Source organism: Venturia canescens, chromosome 2 (assembly GCF_019457755.1).
Source record: "Venturia canescens isolate UGA chromosome 2, ASM1945775v1, whole genome shotgun sequence".
Classification (NCBI taxonomy): Eukaryota; Metazoa; Arthropoda; class Insecta; order Hymenoptera; family Ichneumonidae; genus Venturia; species Venturia canescens.
In genome coordinates, this window is record NC_057422.1 from 632,497 (window position 1) to 654,039 (window position 21,543).

The 21,543-nt window shown below is 37.1% G+C and overlaps 1 protein-coding gene across 1 annotated transcript in view; it reads left to right on the forward strand.

Moving 5' to 3' along the window:
* The window catches only part of Gycalpha99B (guanylate cyclase 1 soluble subunit alpha 2), a 29,313-nt gene extending 8,067 nt beyond the window's left edge, over window positions 1-21,246 (forward strand). The window contains exons 2-11 of the mRNA XM_043411688.1: window positions 6,167-6,240; window positions 7,704-7,786; window positions 16,503-16,848; window positions 17,316-17,697; window positions 18,670-18,849; window positions 18,985-19,123; window positions 19,415-19,581; window positions 19,843-19,986; window positions 20,681-20,835; window positions 20,912-21,246. Of these exons, the coding sequence (XP_043267623.1) occupies window positions 6,167-6,240; window positions 7,704-7,786; window positions 16,503-16,848; window positions 17,316-17,697; window positions 18,670-18,849; window positions 18,985-19,123; window positions 19,415-19,581; window positions 19,843-19,986; window positions 20,681-20,835; window positions 20,912-21,107 (1,866 nt within the window). The 3' untranslated portion in view covers window positions 21,108-21,246. The remainder of the gene's footprint in view (window positions 1-6,166; window positions 6,241-7,703; window positions 7,787-16,502; window positions 16,849-17,315; window positions 17,698-18,669; window positions 18,850-18,984; window positions 19,124-19,414; window positions 19,582-19,842; window positions 19,987-20,680; window positions 20,836-20,911) is intronic.
* The last annotated feature ends 297 nt before the right edge of the window (window positions 21,247-21,543 follow it).

A 21,543-nucleotide genomic window follows, 5' to 3' on the forward strand; every position in this document is an offset into this window, starting at 1 on the left:
AGTGCACTACGAAGCTCGCATTTTCCAAGTGTCGAGAATGCTTAATGGACCTTAGAGCAGTGAGCGCCCAACCGAACCTTCATCAGTATTTAAAAGAAGACTACAAATTTCGTTGTAGAAACTTTTCTTTCGAATTCGTATGATCAGAATTTTCAATTTTTACGTCAATGTTGAAGGCTTTAGTCGGTAACGTAGAAATTTCGGGTGAGAAATAAATCATTCGCAGGTCTTGGAACAGTCTCGAATTTCAATTGTTGTCGGTCAAAATACGGAGAATGCGGTGTAGTCAAATCAAGAAACATTGAAATGCTTGGGAGAATCAGTCGGGGCGAGTTACGGATGATTTCAGTTGATCCAACGACAGGTCACAGTGATCCTAGGCTCCCGAGTTCTAACCGATCGAAAGCGCCTATTATCCTTCCTCCATCCATTCCCGTATATCTGTCTCTCTTTTACTACCATTCGTGGATTGAATGCTCCTGTAGAAACTTCGTTACTCAGGCAAATAGCCGGAAATCAGGTCCGAGATAGCGAGCTCTCGACGGCACTCAGAGGACATCAATGTGCTCGCTATGCCTTTGTACATCTCGTACATTTACGCATACGTTTCAGCCCTGACTCTACAGATTTAATCATTCTATAGATGAAACTGAAGAGAGAGAGAGAGAGAGGAAGCTCTACATGCGTTGATCATCGAGTGAGTTCTTGAAAGCATTAAGTTCCATTGTCCAAGTACTCTCGTCATCCCCTACGCGTGATCCACGCCGATTGACCACTGCTTAGAGAGCGAAGCGATTAACCACTCATACCAATAGAGTTGTCAATAAAGAACAGAGAGTTGTCTACGGAGTGTCATCAGTGTCAGCTCGATAAGAGCCTTTTCGCAATAACCCGGCCATTTACTGCGTGTGCTATGTTATAACGAACCCACTCTTCCTGCAGAATACCAATTCGTTATTTCGTAAGGTTTTCAAGTCGAATTGCATCTTATATTGATGGATGTGAGCATCGATGTTGCTCTCATCACCACTGAAAACGAAATATTCTAGCCTTTTGGAGCTTCAAGGATAATTCGCTACCCGTCTAACCAGCTGCAAGATTCTCACCAACTCGTGTTTCAATATATATATACATATATATTCTGTTACACTGTAATCCACGATTCTGAAATGTTTAGGGTGGAGAGTTAGTCGCGTTGATTACGCCAGATGAAGTGTTTAACGCCTTGAACTTATTTTTCGCTTTACCAGTCTAGCGAGAGTTTTATCGCTTATAGCCTCTATCACTCTCTACCTAACCGAGCGCACGATTCAATTCCTTTCAACAGTCCTATCCTGGGATCATGGCCGATGGATGACACCTCAACCTAATGCTAATCTCTACATTTGTACAACGTATAAAGTCCCAACTCGTATGATAATTCTGATGAAACGTATTTTACTGTACTGGATCAACCTCTTTGGAAAACTGTTGTAGTACAAAACTTTAAACTCGGAAATACTGTCGTACTGACGGCACTCCGTATATTGAAACCTTGCGCAGCATCACAAAATTATCTGGAGCGCTCAATCTGCACGTTCTCAACCTCGGGTAAAAGCATTGATCTACGAAATAGTCATTTCCGTCACAGGGATTTCCACGTAGGGGACTTTGCAAAGCATGAATGAGTTGAGTGAGCAAACTCCCAGGATTTCGAGCCGATAATTTGATTTCGCGAACCGTGGCTCCTGAAAGCCCGGGTCAAGGAGTAAGGAAGAACCTCTCGGCGATTGATTCTCACCGCGAATAGATTCAGATGCTATTTTTCTCCCTCTCTCTTTCTCTTGCCTTTTGAATTTCTCATGATTGGAAGATGAAAATCGTAACCATAGCGTGGGAATGAGGGCACAAATTTGGCCAATCTTCTATGGACCTTGGAAGCCTGATAATCGATTGTATGTGCTATAGATTTACATTTAAGATGAGTCAAAGATTATGGCAACCAGATGCAGAGTGTTCGAAGCTACTCTACTTTGCTGTAGAGATACATCGGAGCTGTTGATGTTAAAAAAGAGCAAAGCCATTAGTTAACTTACATATATAGTTATTTGTCAGACACATATTTGCGCGTTATCTCATGAATCTGTGTAACGTTTCGTCCTTAATCTTTGCAGTCATGGACACATTCCTGTCTCATTAGAGAAATACGTGATATTAGTACCTCGCTTCGGAAGGAATCATTCTGCGTATGAAATTCCGCATTACCGCTGATCAATAACGCCTACGACGACTGCCCCATAATCGTGACCGGACGGGCCTTTCATTGATTTCAGGTTAAATGAGAAGGTATATTTGCCTCAATTTATGGACTAACGATTAGATGCAAGCTCAACACTGCAAAATCACGATCGAAACAACTCCTCTTCTAATTCAAATTCTACTCTTTCCGTTGTATCATCGCCCACGTTACAAATCATTCAGCCTTTACAGTCGACAAGGTGCCCTTTTACAAATAATTTATTCAGGATACATATTGGCTCCCCCTCTATCACTCCCTTACGTATGAATCCACGTATTTGTCATCACAGATGTATATTTGCATATGGATACCGAAAATCTATATGAATAAGAAATTGAACGACATTGCACACGTTTTTCCCAGACGAATATGAATCCCAGGGTCACTAAATATTCACAAGGATATGAGTGAGGGTCTCCGGTTACGATGAATCCACGAGAACACGTTCCAGGACATCCGAATGATTTGGAGATTTATCGGGCTTGGCACTAATCTAATGCCCTCTGTCGTTATACCTTCTCAATTTCGTCTCCTTTCTCTTTGTGACCTTCTGCTTCTTGCTACCAACTTTTTCGCAACATAAAAACAGCCATATATTTTCCATTCGAGTTTCCGCAGAAAGGGGTGTTCGATCCCCTTTCGAATTGAAAGAAGCAGTTTTCAATATTCCTGCTATGATAGAATATATTGTACAAGTTATTCAAGTGTAATAAGAGACAACGTTCGACGAAAGCACGAACGATTTTTGAATATCATTCCGTCAGTAGTCAAAACGTCTGATTCGATTTCATGTTCGATTGACCAATTTTCGAAGACAAAATACATTCAATCGAAATACTAATTTCATTACTCATTTCCATTATGTATAGTGGAAAGTAGGGCATAGCGTAACAGGCGGGCAAAGCGGAACACTCCCCTGAAAATTTAGAACATTTTTTTCGCCGTTAGAAATCTGCAAAATTTCGTTATCCGGCTGAAAACATGCTTCAAAAACTCAAAATTGGAGCAAAAAAAATTTTTTTTTTTTGAAAATTCAATTTTTTTTTCTATCAATAAATTAAAGTATCAGCTCAAAATAAGCCGTGGAATAGTTATTATCATTAAAAATATGGATATTTCCAAGATATGTGATATTTATACTATTTTATCTTGTTTACGATAACTTCATGGTATTCTTAGAAGAACGTGGGGCAAGAGGACACCATAAGCAATTAAACTAGTATCGGTTTACATACGTTCTGTCAATTATTGCTGTATTTAAAAAAATTGATTTTGCACACTTATTTCTCATATCTCTATGAAAAAAAAAAAAATATGAGGGGGGTTTTAACAATATTCAAAAAAGAGTTCTTCGTTTCATGACGTTCTATTTCAACGAAACTTCATTGAAAATATTAAAACGGTAATGTGGGCTGAGACGACGTTTTTTTGTGCTTACCTTGCCTCATTTTTGAATTTATTCCGAAAAGTTCCACTAAAAGTTCTTCGCTTCTTGACGTCCTATTTCAACAGAACTTGGTTGAAATTTATGAAATGAAATTGATCAATGGGAAGAAGAACAAACGCACTGTTCTTCTCACACTCATTTTCATCTGAAATGTGAAAAAAGATCTTACGACTAAAATGATTCAGATTAAAATTTGACTGATTGTGAGAATCCACGACTGAATTCTTCTATATGGAGATCGAAATGGGATCAGCTCATTCGAAAACGAGAGTAGCATTTTCCCCAGCGAGTTTGCCGTATCGCTAGGAGGAACAACTGCTATTGTTTTATTGAATACACATTATATCCATTTTCCATGGTATTACCAAAAAAGCAAAAGAGTTGTGGTTTTTCTCACTTTCAGGTGTGTATCCTTAAAAAATAAGAGTATCATGAAGTTATCGTATAAATGAGATTGAGTTGTATAAATATCACACATGTTGGAAATATCCTTATTTTCAATGATAATAACTATTTCACGGCTTATCTTGAGCTGATAAGGAACTTCATTGATTTAAAAAAAAAATCAACTTAAAAAAAAAATTTCCTCCAATTTTGAGTTTTTGAAGCATGTTTTTAGCCGAATAACGGAATTTTACAGATTTTCAATGGAGAAAAAAATATTCTAAATTTTCGGGGAAGTGTTCCGCTTTGCCCTACTTTCCCCTATCTAATTGCTTGTGTTGAAACACAAATTTATCGAATAACAAGATAGCCTCACAATTATTTCCTTATCTTATTTTTCATTTACAAATGCTGGTTGAATTAAGCTCGAATCCTCGGTAGCACGTCTAAATATCACAGTCAAAATATCTCACGAAAAAATATCACGGACAATATATCACCACGACAAAATATCACGCGTCAAAAGATCACACACACAAAATCTCACAAAACCACAAATAACTGTGACAAAATATCGCATCGATATAGTATATGCAGGCAAATCACGAATATATCACGGATTAATCGAAGCTTAATGTTTGTTTGTGTGGTGATGTATGTGTTTGTCTGTTTGGGTTTGTTTGGGTAGGGATGTATGTGTTTGTCTGCTTTGATTTGTTTGTGTAAGGATGTATGTGTTTGTCTGTTCGGGTTTGTTCGTGTAGGGTTGTATGTGTTTGTCTGTTTGGGTTTCTTTGCGTAGGGTTGTATGTGTTTATCTGTTTTAGTTAGTCTATGTAGAGATGTATGTGTTTGTCTGTTTGGGATTGTTTGTGTAGCGATGTATGTGTTTGTTTGTTTGAGTTTGTTTGTGTAGGGTTGTATGTATTTGTCCGTTTGGGTTTGTTTGAAACCTAAAATAATTTAATTGAAACCTTTAATAATTTAATGGTGATATACTGTCTGTGTGATATTTTGTCGTGTGATTTGTTGTCGGTGTAATATTTTGACCCGTGTGATATTTTGTCGTCTGATTTTTTGTCGGTGATATTTTGTCATTGTTTTCTTGTCGTATGATTTATTTACAGTCATGGCACCCGAATCCTCATATTTTTGGAGGATTCTTTACAAAGGTAACGCAACGCTTTTTCATTGATATTTTCTGTCTGGCCAATATTACTTTCGATCTCGTCAAAACCACGGGGTACATATTTAGCTATAAACATTGAAAGCTACTTCAACTATGAAACTGAAATATGTAAGACTCTGGCATCGTAGGATTAAAAAATTCACTTGGAACGGGTTCTGTATACCTTCATGTTGAATATATTTGATCGATTATTCACCCCTGTTTCGCTCATTTTCGCATCGGTTCGCTTTCGACTTTGAACGTCAATCATGATTATTTGGACCGTGCGCCATGTCGACTCCATGATACACAATTGAAATTAATTTATCGAAAAAAATTGTTCAAACGATCTCGCAGCTTGAACGACAAGTGGCGGGTACAAAATGGGGGAACGAAAATGCGTGAAATTTGTACGAAAAGTGGCACGTTGGAGTGCAACTCTTTCGTTGATTGCAACATATTTCGTGAAACAGTGAGCTTCACTTGAGTTTTACAAGTAATGAATATCATATAGGTTATATACATAGCAGCATATCGATGAACTGAAATGTAAGATGATCACCTTCGTTTCATGGAGAATCACGCTGACGCCGGATACAGAATATTTCGATTAAACAAATAACCCTTCCATTTTTATGTTCTACGTGCAATTTATGACTGACGATTATTGTTTTTAATAAAGCAAGATTGGATATTTGGAAGGTATCTACATTAAGCTGAAAAAATGAGTAATCACAACGTAATAAAGGATAACTTGAATAATGTTAAAGGAACTTGAATACATTATTAAAAATTATTATGAGAATGTTGTTATAAAACAAAAGAATCTATAAATAAAAGAAATACGTCAACGAATAGGAAATTTATGAATGTTTTTTTTTCGTTACAGAATGAAGTGATGGCGGTAGCGCTGAGTGTCCTCTTGAGTAAGGACGAGGTTTCACTTTCAATTTCTGAACCCTTGTAAGTATTTCTTGGGATGTTTTATCACTCATTCTTTCAACCATCTAAACGATCTTGATTGATGTATATACACTTGCGAATAAACATATATGTGTGATCACATTCAGAAATAAGTACGATACATAATGGACAGCTTCTTTTATAAGCTATACAGGTGTCTATAACAATTGCATTTCTTGTAATTGCTGATTCAATAACAGAACAGCGGAGCTTAATTTTCCGATGGAAAACTGTGCCAAGATAATGCGTGGATATGTCATAAAATTCGTTGCGATTTTTAAATATAGCGTCATGTTGACATTGAAATGCAGCCTATAACGATTGTCGTCATTGAATATTAAAGTTCGCTATCGCATGTATTTTTCCAACCAGAGAACGAAGCCCGTAAAGTCAGATAATAAGTCTGCACGCGATATTCGAAACGCAGTCTGTCAATGGGCATTCAGCGGGCCGCACAGCCAAAAAAGCAATAAACAGAAAAGTATGGTAGCATCATCGGAGTCATATTTGTCCTCTTTCTCTCGTCCGTCGTTAAATTTCTTTCCCAAGCGTATTCAGTTACATCCAGCAAATAGCATTCGAATCTCTATCTACTTTCGCTCGTTCCTCGTCGTTATAGCACATATCGATTCTCGTCATTTCAATTCGTGAGATTCAGGATCCAAACAAGAACGCGGGTGAGGTTGGTTCCTCGAGCTTTTGCGTTAACAGTTCGAGCCATTTCAATAATGGATTTCTCGGTTATCCCGTCGGGTGAACTTCTATATTCCACGTCCCGCTTCTTTTCACATATTCGATACGACGATGTATGCGAATTTATTTATATCACGGGACTCATCCGTGAAATCTCATTGCTTTTTTCCGTTCTATTTAAATGAATCTTCACATTCATTCTCGAGTATCATCGGTTAAGTCGCCAATACTTTATACAACGGCTTTATTGCTACATTTTTTTATTAGTTAATATGAAAGTGTTTCCAAGGGATACAATTTCTTGAATATAACATTGTTTCAGTGTTTCATGAATGTTACCTTGGAGGGAAAAAAGCATTCACATCTGAACAAATTTGTTTCTATTTTTTTTTTTGCAAAATTTGCATAAGTGAAACGTGTTAGGGATAAGCAATTGAGATCGACCGTTTTTCGTAATATTTCCTTGAGTGTTAGATCTGTGGAAAAATTTTTGTGCATTGTTCGAAACATTCATATGGCACATGCAACCGCTGTAATTAACTACGAAAATTTAATCTAAAGCCCAATTTCAGGCTCCAACAATCAGCTGAAATCAATCTAAACTTGGTTGCATTCACTTCTTAGACTCGAATATCAAAACTTTTCCATTTTTATCTCTGATTGACTGTAAGTCTCGTGCACCCAGCGTTATACATTATTTTTCGGTAATTACCTGCATAATTACCTATTTTTCTCCCCATGTTTACGATAAAGCCCTTTGTATGTTCCAGAGAAGAGCTCCTGACGAACCTCGAGAATGAGGAAAACTACAATCTACTTAAGGACATTTACGAGACTCTTAACTACGATTGCGGTGAGATTTCTACTGTTCAACATGGCAGAGTGTCATTCTACATCGAACAACGAGACATTGAGTCATCTCTTCAGTCAATCTTTCCATCGTTGAAACTGTCCAAGTGTAGCAAGTATACAAGCGCGCCAACCCTTCATCGGAGCGAGTCCCGATCGTAGCAACCCGACATTTTCTCGCCTGTTATATGTGCTCGTATTTTTCGTTGACTGTACTTTTCCCACGGAACCGCTCGTACTGGACGAAAATCTTGGAAACGTGTTAATCTTTCCATATGTATCAACTACCCGCTTCGTCAGCTATCAAATTTATCGACAATATTTCTAGTAAGGATCATTTCCATTATGAGTTTGTCATTTAATACAGGAGCAAATATTCATGGCAATCATAATAGATATCTCTATAGCCTTTTGAAATGATAATTCTTCATAACGTAGCGATAAGCATTGCCAGCGGGGCAGAGTGTGTTGACATTGTGGTTTGTTTGGGTTTGTTTGGGTTAAGCCCAAACTAACCCCGAATAAACCCCAACAAGGCCAAACAAACCCAAGGCCGGAAAAATTAAATGACAAACTCATAATGGAAATGATTTTATTAAAAATTTGTTAATAAACTTGAGAGTTCAAGAAGCGGGCAGTTGGAACATACGGAAAGATTGACACATTTCCAAGATTTTCGTCCAACACGAGCGGTTCCGTGCGAAAAGTACAGTCAACGAAAAATACGAGCACATATAACAGTCGAGGAAATGTCGGGTTTCTACGATCGGGACTCGCTCCGATGTAGGGTTGACGCGCTTGAACACTTGGCACGATATAAAGTTGCTACACTTGGAGAGTTCTAATGATAAAAAACTGCACTGGAGAGATGACACGATGTCGAATTGCTCGATGTAACGTTGACAGCCAGCCTTCAACATTATGAATTAACTTTTCTTGTATTTGAGTTGACCAATTTTGTCGGATTCGAGACGAATTGCCGAATCAGCTCATATTGTGGCCGGTGTTTTTTTTGCCCAAAATACGTCATTATTTCGACATTAAAAATTGGTTAAAAAATATTTTAGAAAAAAAATGCCAAACACGTTTTCTCGGATATCTTCGATGAAGAGCTTTTCCCCAAAATATAATTATGCTACAATTCGTCATTAGTATGTGAATATTCGGGATGAGGCTTTGCATGGGACGATGATATTTCATCAATCAATAAACTTTTCAAACAATATCAATAAGCCAAACGATTAAAAAAGCATATTATATTAATTTTATTATTGCAGCAAGTTAAATCAATATCGGTATACTCCGCGCCGAATATCTTGTGGTCCCGAATGAGATCGATTCCTTTGTACTCTTATACATAGTATAAAATAGCTTAGTTAGACTTAAAATCTCTTCACAAATATACATGTTTAGAATGACCTGCAACTCAGGAATTCTCACTACGACTTGCAGAATAGAATTTTGATTATTCGTGCCGTAAAGTTGTGCGAATGAAGAGATGTTTATTCAGGATTGGTCATATGTCTGCTACGCAAATATTTGGAATAATTTTTTCCTACTCCATTTACCTCATGCTCCTAACAACGGATGATTGCTTCGCGAAAACAAGCAAATTACTCATCCTAACTAATATTATAAATGCGAAAAAGTGTTTGTTTATTTGTTTGTCCTTCCTTCACGTCCTAACTGAGCAACCAATCTACTTGATTTTTGGCATAGAGTTAGTTGAAAGGACGGAGAGTAACATAGGCTACTTTTAGTCATAATTAGTGTTTTATTTCTCCCGGCAAAGTTTTTCAAATTACCACACGAGCGAAGCTGCGGGTAAAAACTGGCCAGTAGAATTGGATGTTTCGCATAAGCGGAAGAATGCTTTTCTGTACGAATATTCTTTCGTTGTTATTTTTCTGTACTGAAAGCATATATTGATGATTGCCGAGCAGACAAGGTATTACGCAGATTAAACTCATATCAAATTAAGTTTTTTCCTTGGGAGTTTATGACTCGGCAAAAAAAATGTCGTGATGAAAATGACTACTATCGTGACGAACGTGACTATAATAACAGAAAGCAAAATCAAGATAGAGTAAGGTCATAATCAACGTATAAAAATAAGCACGTGCTCTCCGTCGATTTCAGTAAAAGCTCGTGTCGCTCGACAAAAAATATCTACTTTTTTTATCCCTAGAAAAAAAAACATTGTCATCGAGTCACCGGAGACGTTCGTCGTCGTCGTCGTCGACTTTTTGTGGTACTATATACTGCTTATTCTCCTTTAGGTCGTCCAATATCTTTGTGGGCATGTTACTAACGTTTCCCTCGTTTCTACTAACAAAGCAGGGACCTCGCCGCATCTTCCACTTGTTTGACTATCTCGTACCCTTGTCATAAACTTCTTTCGTCCCGTCCTTTCTCTCTCTCTCTCTCTCTTCCTCTTTCTCTCGTTTTAGCAGTGTTATGATACCCACGCTATCCCAGTTTTTCTTTTGTATATTGCTTTAATATACTCGTAGGGCTTGTATAACGCCGCTTTTCAGTAGACATGACACATTCATTTTAGAATTACGATTTTCATTTCTTGATTTCAAAGAATGCAGAAAAATCGACTTTATCTCCGTAAAGCTGGAGGTATTTTCGAGCATACATATTATTCACCATGAAATATACAACTGTTCCAGAATTCGTAACCAGCTGATCATTACAATTCAATTCGAATTCAATTTGTAAATTTCTTTTTACAACATCAACTATTAAACTGAAAAATGCAAGAAAATTCATGTGGATGATTCAAATTGTACTTGGCCAAAGACGATCGTGCACAAGTATGACCAGAGCTCTCCTTGACGACCTCATTTTGAAAGATCGTATAATTCATAGGTCGAGAGCGGAGAGATGGATAGAGAGACGTAGCGTGAGGTAAAAGATGGATGAAGAGACAATGAAGAAGAAGAGAAAGAAAGAACTAAACAGAAAAATAAAAATATTTAAGAAGAATAAAAGAAAAATCGAGAAAGTAGGTTAGGGACGGAAAAAAGAAAGGCAAGGTGTAAAGTAGAGAAAAAAGACAATGAGGCGTGACAGTAAAGGGCATTAGCATGAAACGTGATCGGCATTATGCCGCTACCCCTGTAAGTATAGTTTGGCTCTATTCATTCTGCGAGAACTCAGCCTTATACGATGCTAATTCTACATTTTGACGTATTTTGTAAAAGTACGAAAAAAAACTATCCCGAACTATATGAACATGAAGAATTTCATGGTAATAAACGAATGAAACAACTCGGACGCGCGGTTCCATTGGCTATTCGGATCACACAAACTCCGTAACATTTTAGCCCGTAAGTGCGCTACTGACTCGTCGCATAGGCTTTACGTTTGGCAGCGCAGTTGCGTTTCTAAAATCTGTTAAGACCTAGCCGGACGAAGTATGGGCATTGATCATATAGTCGACTATAGTTGTAGAGTCGACCTTGATAACAGAATACAGACTCAATTAACACAATAATCCGTCGGATGTTATAAAATCCTTCAATTGAAAATTGTGCATCGTCCAAAAAAAAAATAATCAGTCCGAATCAAAAGAGAAAAAAAATATCTTCGAGGCTATGTAAGAACAGCTATATCTACGCGTAATCATTGGACTTTTATTTACAAAATAACTCTGCATTTTCTTAGTTTTCTTTGATATCTTCTCTAAATTTCATGAAAAAGTAGAACCAACGCATACTGAATTCCATCAATTAGCCATTTGTCAATCTACTTTCAGCATTGATTTTTGTATTATATTAGTATTTTTTTTTTTTTTTTTAAGTTCTTTGCCAATCGTTTGAAAAATTAAATACGCAAGCCACTTGAAAAAACGTTGATTCATTCTTATTCACATGCACTCATATATATAGATGTATCCTCCACTTCACAGAATCATCTCTCCTCGTCTTTTATCATCAACGCATATTCTCGTTTGTTTGGATTATAAGACCCTACTATATAGCAACGGAGAACCCAAGAGCTTCCGCAGGAAGGAGAACGAAAGAGCCCCTCGAGTGAAAGTTTGCGCCAACTTTGAATCGCAATGCTTCGAGGCACGCGCCCGCTGCACCTTCTTCAACTTGAGCTTTTTATTGCTGTAAAAACATACTGTAATTTCATGTCACATGGTACGGTCGGTGCTTCCTCTTCCTGCAATTAAACTTTATTATACGAGTAGTACAAATTAAAATATTCATTGTTTTCTACTTTCAGATTATCCAAAGGTACTGTTTGTGTTGCACTTTATTCGTGAAATATCTCATTTGCGAAATATAATTCTTTTGCACTCATTTGTAAACACATTCATTATTAAATTCTATGGATACATAAAAATACAAATTTCAATACGATAATGAATGGATTTCTACGTTTTTCCCTATTCATTATCGAATTATTTCTCTTTATTGCGATAGTCATTTATTTTTTTAAATATCGTGTATAGAAAAATTTCGTAAATTATATCAAGGCTCGACGCCAAGTATTGAAAGAAAAACCACGGGTAGAAGAAAAATCGGTACGACCTCTGATGCACTCTTATTTATAAATATGCGAATTACGCCGATTTTACCGTCACCGAAAAATTGTACTCGAGCTATTGCACTAAAAATAATTATCTTCTTCGTAGTTTACGCATTTAGAATTAGACTCGTTAGCTCACTCAGTGGCTCTCGTTTTTTTTTACCCTATACTGCGAATCGTTATATAGTCGTAAACAGCTCAAGATAATTGAATTTCCTGGACTCGTCTGAACATTACCAAATGAAAAATTCCATTTACTAGGCTAGTACCAGGTAAATATCGTTTGCGCCTAGCCAGCCTATCAATTATTATGACTTGTTATTCGCCCTCATGTGCTGACTTTTAATTTCTATATTTTCACTTCATTCGGTCCCGATGTTACGACTAATGCAAATTAATTATTCAAGTGTTGGCCCCAGGTTGTTTTTACCCAACTCGGAATATTCCATCGCGTGACAGTTAATTATCCTCAATCGCTAAGCCATAGTTGCGATAATTTACGAATTATTCTTTTATTGATGGAATTTTGATTGTTAATTTCATTGCGCGAGTTTTGTAGTCTGATGATATGATGTTCTTTTCCAGAAATTGTGATCAAAACATTTTATTACTAAATGAATTGAAGTCACTATTATGGAGTGACTAGATAGGAATTTTTTTTTCCAATTCAGGATAATGCATTTGGCGTATAGTGGATTAAAGTCTTCGAAACTTCGAAATAGGAGAGCTTGACAACAGTTCGAAGCAAACATGTCACCAGATTGGAGAAGACGATACATTCTCAAGACGAGGCAGCAGGTTTATTTATATCGCTTTGCCGGCATTAATATCGGTAAAAATAGGAAAGCGTGAACTTTTCCTTGTGCATTAAAGGCTCAACTTGCCGTCCTATATAACGATAACGACGTGTCCTATCGTAGATAAAAAGCTTCTTTGCACATATACGGAGTGTATCTGAGAAACAAAAGTTATGTTGAAGAATCATCTTCAATATTCGAGTTTATTGTTTGTGGGAACTCGATGATTCAATTAATAGCGTTAAAAATGAATGATTTTTGTATCAATGTTCACACTGCTAATTTTCGAATTTAACATTAATCCATAAAGTGAAATAAGAATGAAAATAAAAGCGAAATCTGATAAAGGCGTAGACAGCGCAACGAATTCATTTTGTATTTGCCAAATTCTTTTTCATATAAAATCTTAAGTTTACCCTCTGCATTATCGTCACCGAGACGTTCTGTTCCGCAACACCCGGTATATCGAATAGTATATATCACGCTCTTGAAGCTCATATTTTTCTCGGACGTTTCTCCAGCAATATCACCAGGCCATTTTTCGCTACACTCTCCTCCAGCTCGACTGTAATTCCTTGTAGTGCCATTCATGTCTGAACGTTTACTGACTTCAACTACTGGAAAACAGTATCCACTCACGTTTGTCAGTAAAATATACTCTTTGGGTGGTTTTCTTTCAGAATAGATGAAAAAGCTCAACGTCGCATTTCCTTCTTCGAAGATAAACAAATTTATTGAGATTATTATAAAAATTGCTGTAATAAAAAAATAAGTTAAAAGTCTGAGAATGATCAAGTCCATCGGTCAGCACCACGTTGTATTCGAATAAAAAGATTTCTAGCTGTACTGAGAAATGTGTAATGTAACGTGTTTGGTCAGCATTTTATTGTAATGCTATAACGATGAACAATAGGGACATATGAAACACGAAGCTTGCACATTACTCGTATATCGTACACGAAGATTTAACTCCCGAGGCTGGGGCATGGGATTATTGAAATGAATATTTGACTAGGAAATGTTGGAGAGCTCCGGTTAAAATGTGTATTGAAATATATAGGACTACAGACTTTGTCGCTGTACCAAATTCCGGCCTGTTAGATTCTTCGACTCTTCTTCCTCGATGCAAAGATGTGAGTTGTCGCTTTTGCCGACTCGTACACCAAACAAGAAACAAAATGGAAGAAACGATCGATCGAGACTCTGCCTGCACTTCTAGTACATTCTATTTCCCTCTGCATCCATCCCTTTATTTCTACGCAGATGTGAGTTTGTGTGAGCATGGGCGTGTGCGACTATAAAATCTTTATAAGGAAGCGAAGATAAGTGGTTCACATACTTCTTTGACTCCAAACTCTTTACCACGATGAGAGGGCTGAGAAGAAAAAATATATATATAAAAAATGCGTGAACTTGCAATAACTTATCAACAGCCGTAACTATTCAATTATTACAAAGACAAATTTTAAAGATTTTATATTAAATCTTGAAATGTACTTGTCTTGAATCGCTACTACAACTCTAGACTCTATAAAAGGTCCATTCTAAAATCAACGCATTATATTCCCTCTCGTCCTCATTACTTTTTATTTTTTATGTACCATAAAATACATCATCGTTAAATCAAGGTTATATTTTCATAGATATACAAGGGAATGTGAAACATCTATAATGAAAAAAATGTTCGTGCCGCAAGTAACGAAGAGTTCCTACTTTCCTTATTACGCTTGGTATCACTCAAACGTACGACGTTTTTGTAAACTAATCTCCGTCAATAGCTCTCGATCTCTCCTCTTTTCATCTTTTGCTCTTTTCTCTGCTTCTCCCTACACATTTTTCATACAGTTTACCCGATTTCATTACTTTAATTGTCTCATTCATCCCAACTACCTCTTTTTCCTATTGAATCATGTTTTTTTCCTCCCTTCATTGTTCCATTATTCCTGTGAGCTTTTATTATCTAACATTTCGATAAAATATATATATGAATTTTATCTTACAACGAAACGTCAAGGATAATCCGTGCTTTCTCGACCAGTGAAAGCAGCGAGCAAAATAATAGAAAAAACGTCGCAGAGACAAATGTGAAATCTTTCTCGCAAGACTTATTTCCCTCCAGTACAGTTAAGGAGTTTGTCGCGTCTCGCTGACGAGACTCTTGTACTCGAGAAGGGTGGCAAAAAACTTTTCCCTTTCTCCTTTTCGCTCTATCCCAAATAATCTCCGACTCGAAGCACACTCAGTTTGTTTTTCCGATACGCTGGTATATACGAAGCAACGGGAGACACGAGTGAAATTTTCCAGGAAAAATATCTCTAGGGCTTTCCATTTTCTATTCGTTTCTTTTAGTACTGAAGCGGTTGGACATGATTGGTGGCATATTTGTTGTATACGTGTGTAATCGGTTTCCGAGAAAAATCAAGGTTTTTCAAAATTCAGAATAATCTTCATAAAAATTATGAGCACCGAATGTTTTTGTTTTCTTTCAAAAAAGCATAAGCTCAGTTGTAAAAAAAAAAATTAAAGAAAAATTTTAACTTTGTTCAACAAATTTTTGACACAAACAATCGCCCAATGAATTGACTTTCGTCTCCCAGGATTATGTAGAAAAATTTTCCTAAGAATAATATTGGATCGAGTGGGGAATACGTGGATAAGCGTATGTATTGATTTTAATACTGGCGCGACGGTTGATATGAATTCTCACGAATGGAATACATCTCAAGTTTCTATTGCTGGGATATAACTTAATTTTCAATGTATACATGAACAGATAGGGAACAAACGCAAAAAGCGAGAGAGAGAAAGAGAGATAGAATTACCGTCCGGATAGTACATGCTCCGCATAGTCGTTATTTATGCTACTACTTACAAGCTGCTGATTGAAACTGCACAGTCACTTGGGAGATTTTAAAGGGATCATCAATGCTATTTTCTTATTCAGTATGCACTGTACCAAGAGAATAATAAAACCTGTTTACACAACCTACTTGTCCATTCCGTGTCTCAACATAACCTCGAACAAATAAGGTTTTCTGCAGACTCCATGGGAATTAAATAATGAAGTATAAGTGCTACTCCGGCGATTCTCGGCCCAAAACGTATCTTTCACATTTTCGTTGTCGCAGCCAACTGTTAGCTGCAACAAAAAATCTATCAGTACATAAACAAGAATGTTGAAAGATGTATTATTATCATTATTGGATAAGTATTGATTATCATTTACTAAAGTTTCAAGATATTGAAGTAAAAAAATGATTTTATTTCTAATGGAAGCAAAATCCGTTTTTGAGCTCGTCAGTCAACAGCTTGAAAATAAGTCGCAGTGATCGCTAAAAAATAATGATCTCTAATATATTGAAATATCATTTACAGATGTGGACGTTAACGAGTTTCTCGATCATTTGGGACAGGAATTGATATCAACTGCTTGCGTCGGGATCCTCGAGCGAGCTTTTCGTTGCCTCGGAAATGACCTGACTGCATTTCTAACGACCCTCGACGGAGTTAACGATGTGGTACAGCATCAATCGGGTTCGGAGAACGAGGCAGAATTTGTCTGTATCGCAACGCCGGAAGCTCTTGAATTACATTTTACAACTGACCACCCGTCCATCGCGTATCTTCTCGTCGGAAGTCTCAAGGCTATTGCCAGTCAATTTTATAACGACAAAGCTGACGTGTACATATTGCCTGATCCATACAACACCAAATTCTTCAGGTAATTTTGTCTTTATAACTTTTATTTTATTCCTAATCTCTTTCTTCGATCATTAAAATGAAAAATCATTCTAATAATTTTAGATTTGAATAGTTCTCAAAAATTGTGACGAGACCTTGACAAATGAATATCGTCGATCTAAATTCGATGATATTCCATCGTGGATATTAGAACAATCGCTTCTGATATCCGTATCGAACCGTCATCGTTCCCAAATACATAAAACCATTAGATTCTTTGTACGAAAGTGAATAATTATGCTGAATATTGCGCCGCCATATACATAATTAATAAAGTTATTATGTGATAAGGACGCTTTAGTTTAGATCTCGGCCAAGATACAGTTTTTTCTCAATTCTCGTTTTTTCATTGGGGGAATTAGGTACTTTTTAATCGTAAATCAACCGATCGGTCAATTGTGCTCTGTTATAAATAAATAACGAGTAAACGAGTTTGTTTTTCCGTAGATATCGTATAACCCCGGAGCGTTACGAAGAACGGTTGCTGCCAAAGGACGAAACTGATGATGATTACGATGTAGTGACGTCACAGCTCCGTCCACTGTCCCTCGAGGCTGCCGATCTTCGAATGGGGGTCGCAAGTTTCTGCAAGGCTTTCCCTTGGCATTTCGTGGTCGATCGACATCTCGAACTCGTTCAGCTCGGTGTCGGTTTCATGCGAATATTTGGACAATATCTTAACAGGCTCGGCCGTGAGATATCGACCTATTTCGTTTTTACAAGACCACGAGGCGTTAACCTCACCTTTCACGAGATTTTAAAACGTGCGAACACGCCCTTCGTACTTGCCCTGCAAAAGCCCCAAGGCGCCGATAAATTTCTTGCCGAGGTAATGCACTCTTTGTTTTAAACAAAAACAAAACAAACCGATCCTCGTACCATACACTTTGTGATTTTTGGGTGTTCTCCCAATCGAATATATACAATCAAACACAAACATGTGACGATATATATAACGCATCGATGAATATTTGATTGATCGTGCTGACCGTTTTTTATCGACCATTCCGATACACATCAGACGTCAAACTGCCGAATATCCCTGTTGTCAGATAAATTTATAAATGGAACACTTTTGACAAATAAAAAAGTAAGGAAAAATGAGATACGCGAGTCACGGTGGAATTGCGAGAGATGGGGCCACGCTTGGAATGGGGAAAAATCATTCGATCGGAAGACACGTCACCTATATCTAAGGGAAAGGGATATACTAATATTATTCTCTCGCGAAAGAACCTGAAATATAGGGAGATTTGTGTTGACACCTGAACGGAACGATACAATTTTATATTATCCAATTTTTTTCCTGAACTTTTTCCTCGCTCGATCATGCCCCAGATAACAAATAATAAAAGAAAATAACCATAATATAAGACAGATCGAACTCCAATTTTTATCTTACGCGGAAATCATCTCGTGATTCATTACCGAATCGAATCGCAGATGAAGGATGGATGGGTGACAAAAAATGTTCATAGATTACGTACTCAAGTCTTTTTCACAATTTCTCTTTTTTTCGTGATAAAAAAATGCTCAAAAGTCAAACCATATACAATTATTTCTTCGGCAATCACGATTAAGACAACCATCATTGTGACAATTTTGATATTTCCATTAATTATATCAAGATATCATATGATCATAATTACGTAAAAAGTTATCGATCGTTCCATGTTCCAATACTTATTCACAAAGCCTGTTAGGATTTTATTTTTTCTTTCTTTTTCGATGCCACAGTTTCAATTTTTACATATATCCTCGTTAAAGGAGACGCAATAAATGGGACTTATTTTTTATGAAGGGACTGGAACTGAAAGGTCAAATGGTCCATTGTCCAGAATCGGACTCGATATTATTCGTCAGTTCACCATTTTTGAATGGTCTTGAGGGACTCACCGGCAGAGGACTTTTCATATCTGACATTCCGTTGCACGATGCAACCAGAGATGTTATTTTAGTCGGAGAACAAGCAAGAGCTCAGGTAAGCTTGGATGTGTTATATCGATTTTCATTGCATCAGTCTTTTCGATAAATCCAACACGATCCCCCTTTTTTTAATACGACAAAAGATCACGATTTATGATTTTACATTTACGCATTATGAATTTTATTTCAGGATGGATTGAGAAGACGCATGGACAAATTAAAAAGTTCAATTGAGGAAGCAAATCGTGCGGTCGATGCTGAGAGAGAAAAAAATGTCAGTCTTCTTCATCTTATTTTCCCACCGGACATCGCGAAACGTTTATGGCTTGGTATGAAAATAATCCATCTTCGATTGAGCCGCCCCGCATGCCGCTAATCAAACTTCACTAGCGACGAGAAATTGTTTTTCATTCGAACGGTACTTTTTTCTCAAACGTGAAAACTTTGTTGCAAAATTTCAAGTCAACGGCTTTTTATTCAACGGTCGAACGTAAGAAAGAGCACTTCTAATTCTAGTCCAAGCGACGAGATTAAATTGAACCAAGCTTGAGCAGCTTTGTTCATAAGTGACATTCTCCTGGGCAAGAAAATAAATGAGAATTTACGATTATTTTCAACAGGCGAGACGATCGAGGCTAAAACGTACCCCGATGTAACGATGCTTTTTAGCGATATTGTCGGATTTACGGCAATTTGCTCAACCGCAACTCCTATGATGGTCATCAACATGCTCCAGAATCTTTACGAACGTTTTGATCGATTTTGCGGCCAGTTGGACGTTTACAAGGTGCGAAAATAGTTTTGATTCTATACAAGAACACCAAATAACGGCCGTTTTTTTTCTCTAAAAAAACCGTTCATAATTATTCAAAGCGTATAATTATTTTTTTTCATCAAGAAGAAGCATGATATTCCATATGGAATTGCTTGAAATGATGCTCCAGGAAGATTATTTAACTACTGCAATAAAAATAATAATCGATGCGGAGATTGCTGAAAGTGCTAACGTTTCGATAAAATTCAAATCCGGTCGTTAATTTGGCGACAGGTGGAGACGATAGGTGATGCGTATTGTGTTGCGTGCGGGCTTCACAAAAATACCAACACTCACGCGGAACAAATTGCGTGGATGGGTCTGATGATGATACAAACGTGTTCTCAGCATCTGACGCATGAGGGCAAGCCTATCAAGGTGAGGATCACGGAGAAACGTCACGAGCCAACACTAAATCGTTGTTACTATTGTTGTGAAAGATACCTATATAACTTTGGTAATCTTAAAAATTGTCATTATTATTCTCGGACGAGTAATTCGAGCGTGCAACAAAGAGAATAATAGGAATAAAAATAATAATGATAATAGTTAGAAAGATAAAGGGGAAGTTGGTCGGACTAATTAGGACTGAAGAGTATAGTACTGTATAGATACCGAATCAAGAGTAGAAGCAAATTAAGCTCATGCATCGTTGACTCCCAATAATAAGCTGGATTATATGAGCGCAAACGAATCTCTTGAATTCCCGTGAGTTCTCTTTAGTACCAGCGAGGAAGAAATTTAAAAAAAAAAACTAAATTCACTTGGCCTGATAATTGCCTGTGATATACCGACAAAAATCTCATTGTCCATTGGAAGTTCGTAGTCGCTATAATCAGTAAAAGTTGAAAAACCTATTTAAACTTTTTCTATTTGAAGGATTCAACCACCGAGAAAATCAGATTTTGGCGCGACTGATATCTCCCGAGTCGTTTGCATGGTTTCTGGAAATTCGATAAATCGATTGAATGATATCATTCAAAAATTCATGTATTTTACGTTGCCCTTTCGTTACAAGTGGACGATGACTAGCTCAATTCAAATGAGTCAAAGATTTGTTTTGTTTCTCAAGATGCGCATAGGGATTCATACTGGTATGGTGCTCGCGGGAGTGGTTGGAAAAAAAATGCCGAGGTACTGCCTGTTTGGACACAACGTAACGATTGCCAACAAATTCGAATCGACGAGTGAACCACTTCGGGTCAACATAAGTCCCACCACTTACGAGTTAGTCAATCTAACATTTGTTTCTGTATTGTTTGTGCATAATTTTTTTGATTAAAATGAAGAATGTTTGTTGCAGTTGTCTAATTCAGAGGCCAGGATTTATTTTTGAGGAGCGGACCAAGGATCATCTTCCGAAGGAGATGCCAACCAATATAAGTGGAACTTGTCATTTTCTCAATGATTACAAGCATCCAGACATCGGCGATGATGACCCATTGGAAATTCATATTCAAGCGGCGATCAAGGAATTAGACATCACCGGAAGTGTGTAGAAACACTTTGATCATCGTTCCATAACGCATATATATTTTAAAAATTACAACAATAAAAATGTATGATTGGCAAGAAGAAATGTGTATCTGCGAAGAAAATAAAACGTCACAAGATCGAATAAAGACTCGAGTTCACGAACTTGCGTTTCTCAATCAACGGCGAGAGTGAGTGCTTAGTGTTTCGCGCAACAAGACTGATACTCAATTCGAATCGTCACCATCAACATGAAAACAATGAGTTTATAATAATATGATGATCATAATTACATACATACACGTGAAGATGATAATTATAAAATCATGCGATTCGGCAAATATGTATATATAAAACAAATATTTAACGCCAAATCGTCGCGGCAAACAACATGATAACAAAAAGCAAAAATACAACTGTGATGAGTATTGTTTCGAAACACTCGTATCCCCATTCCTAACT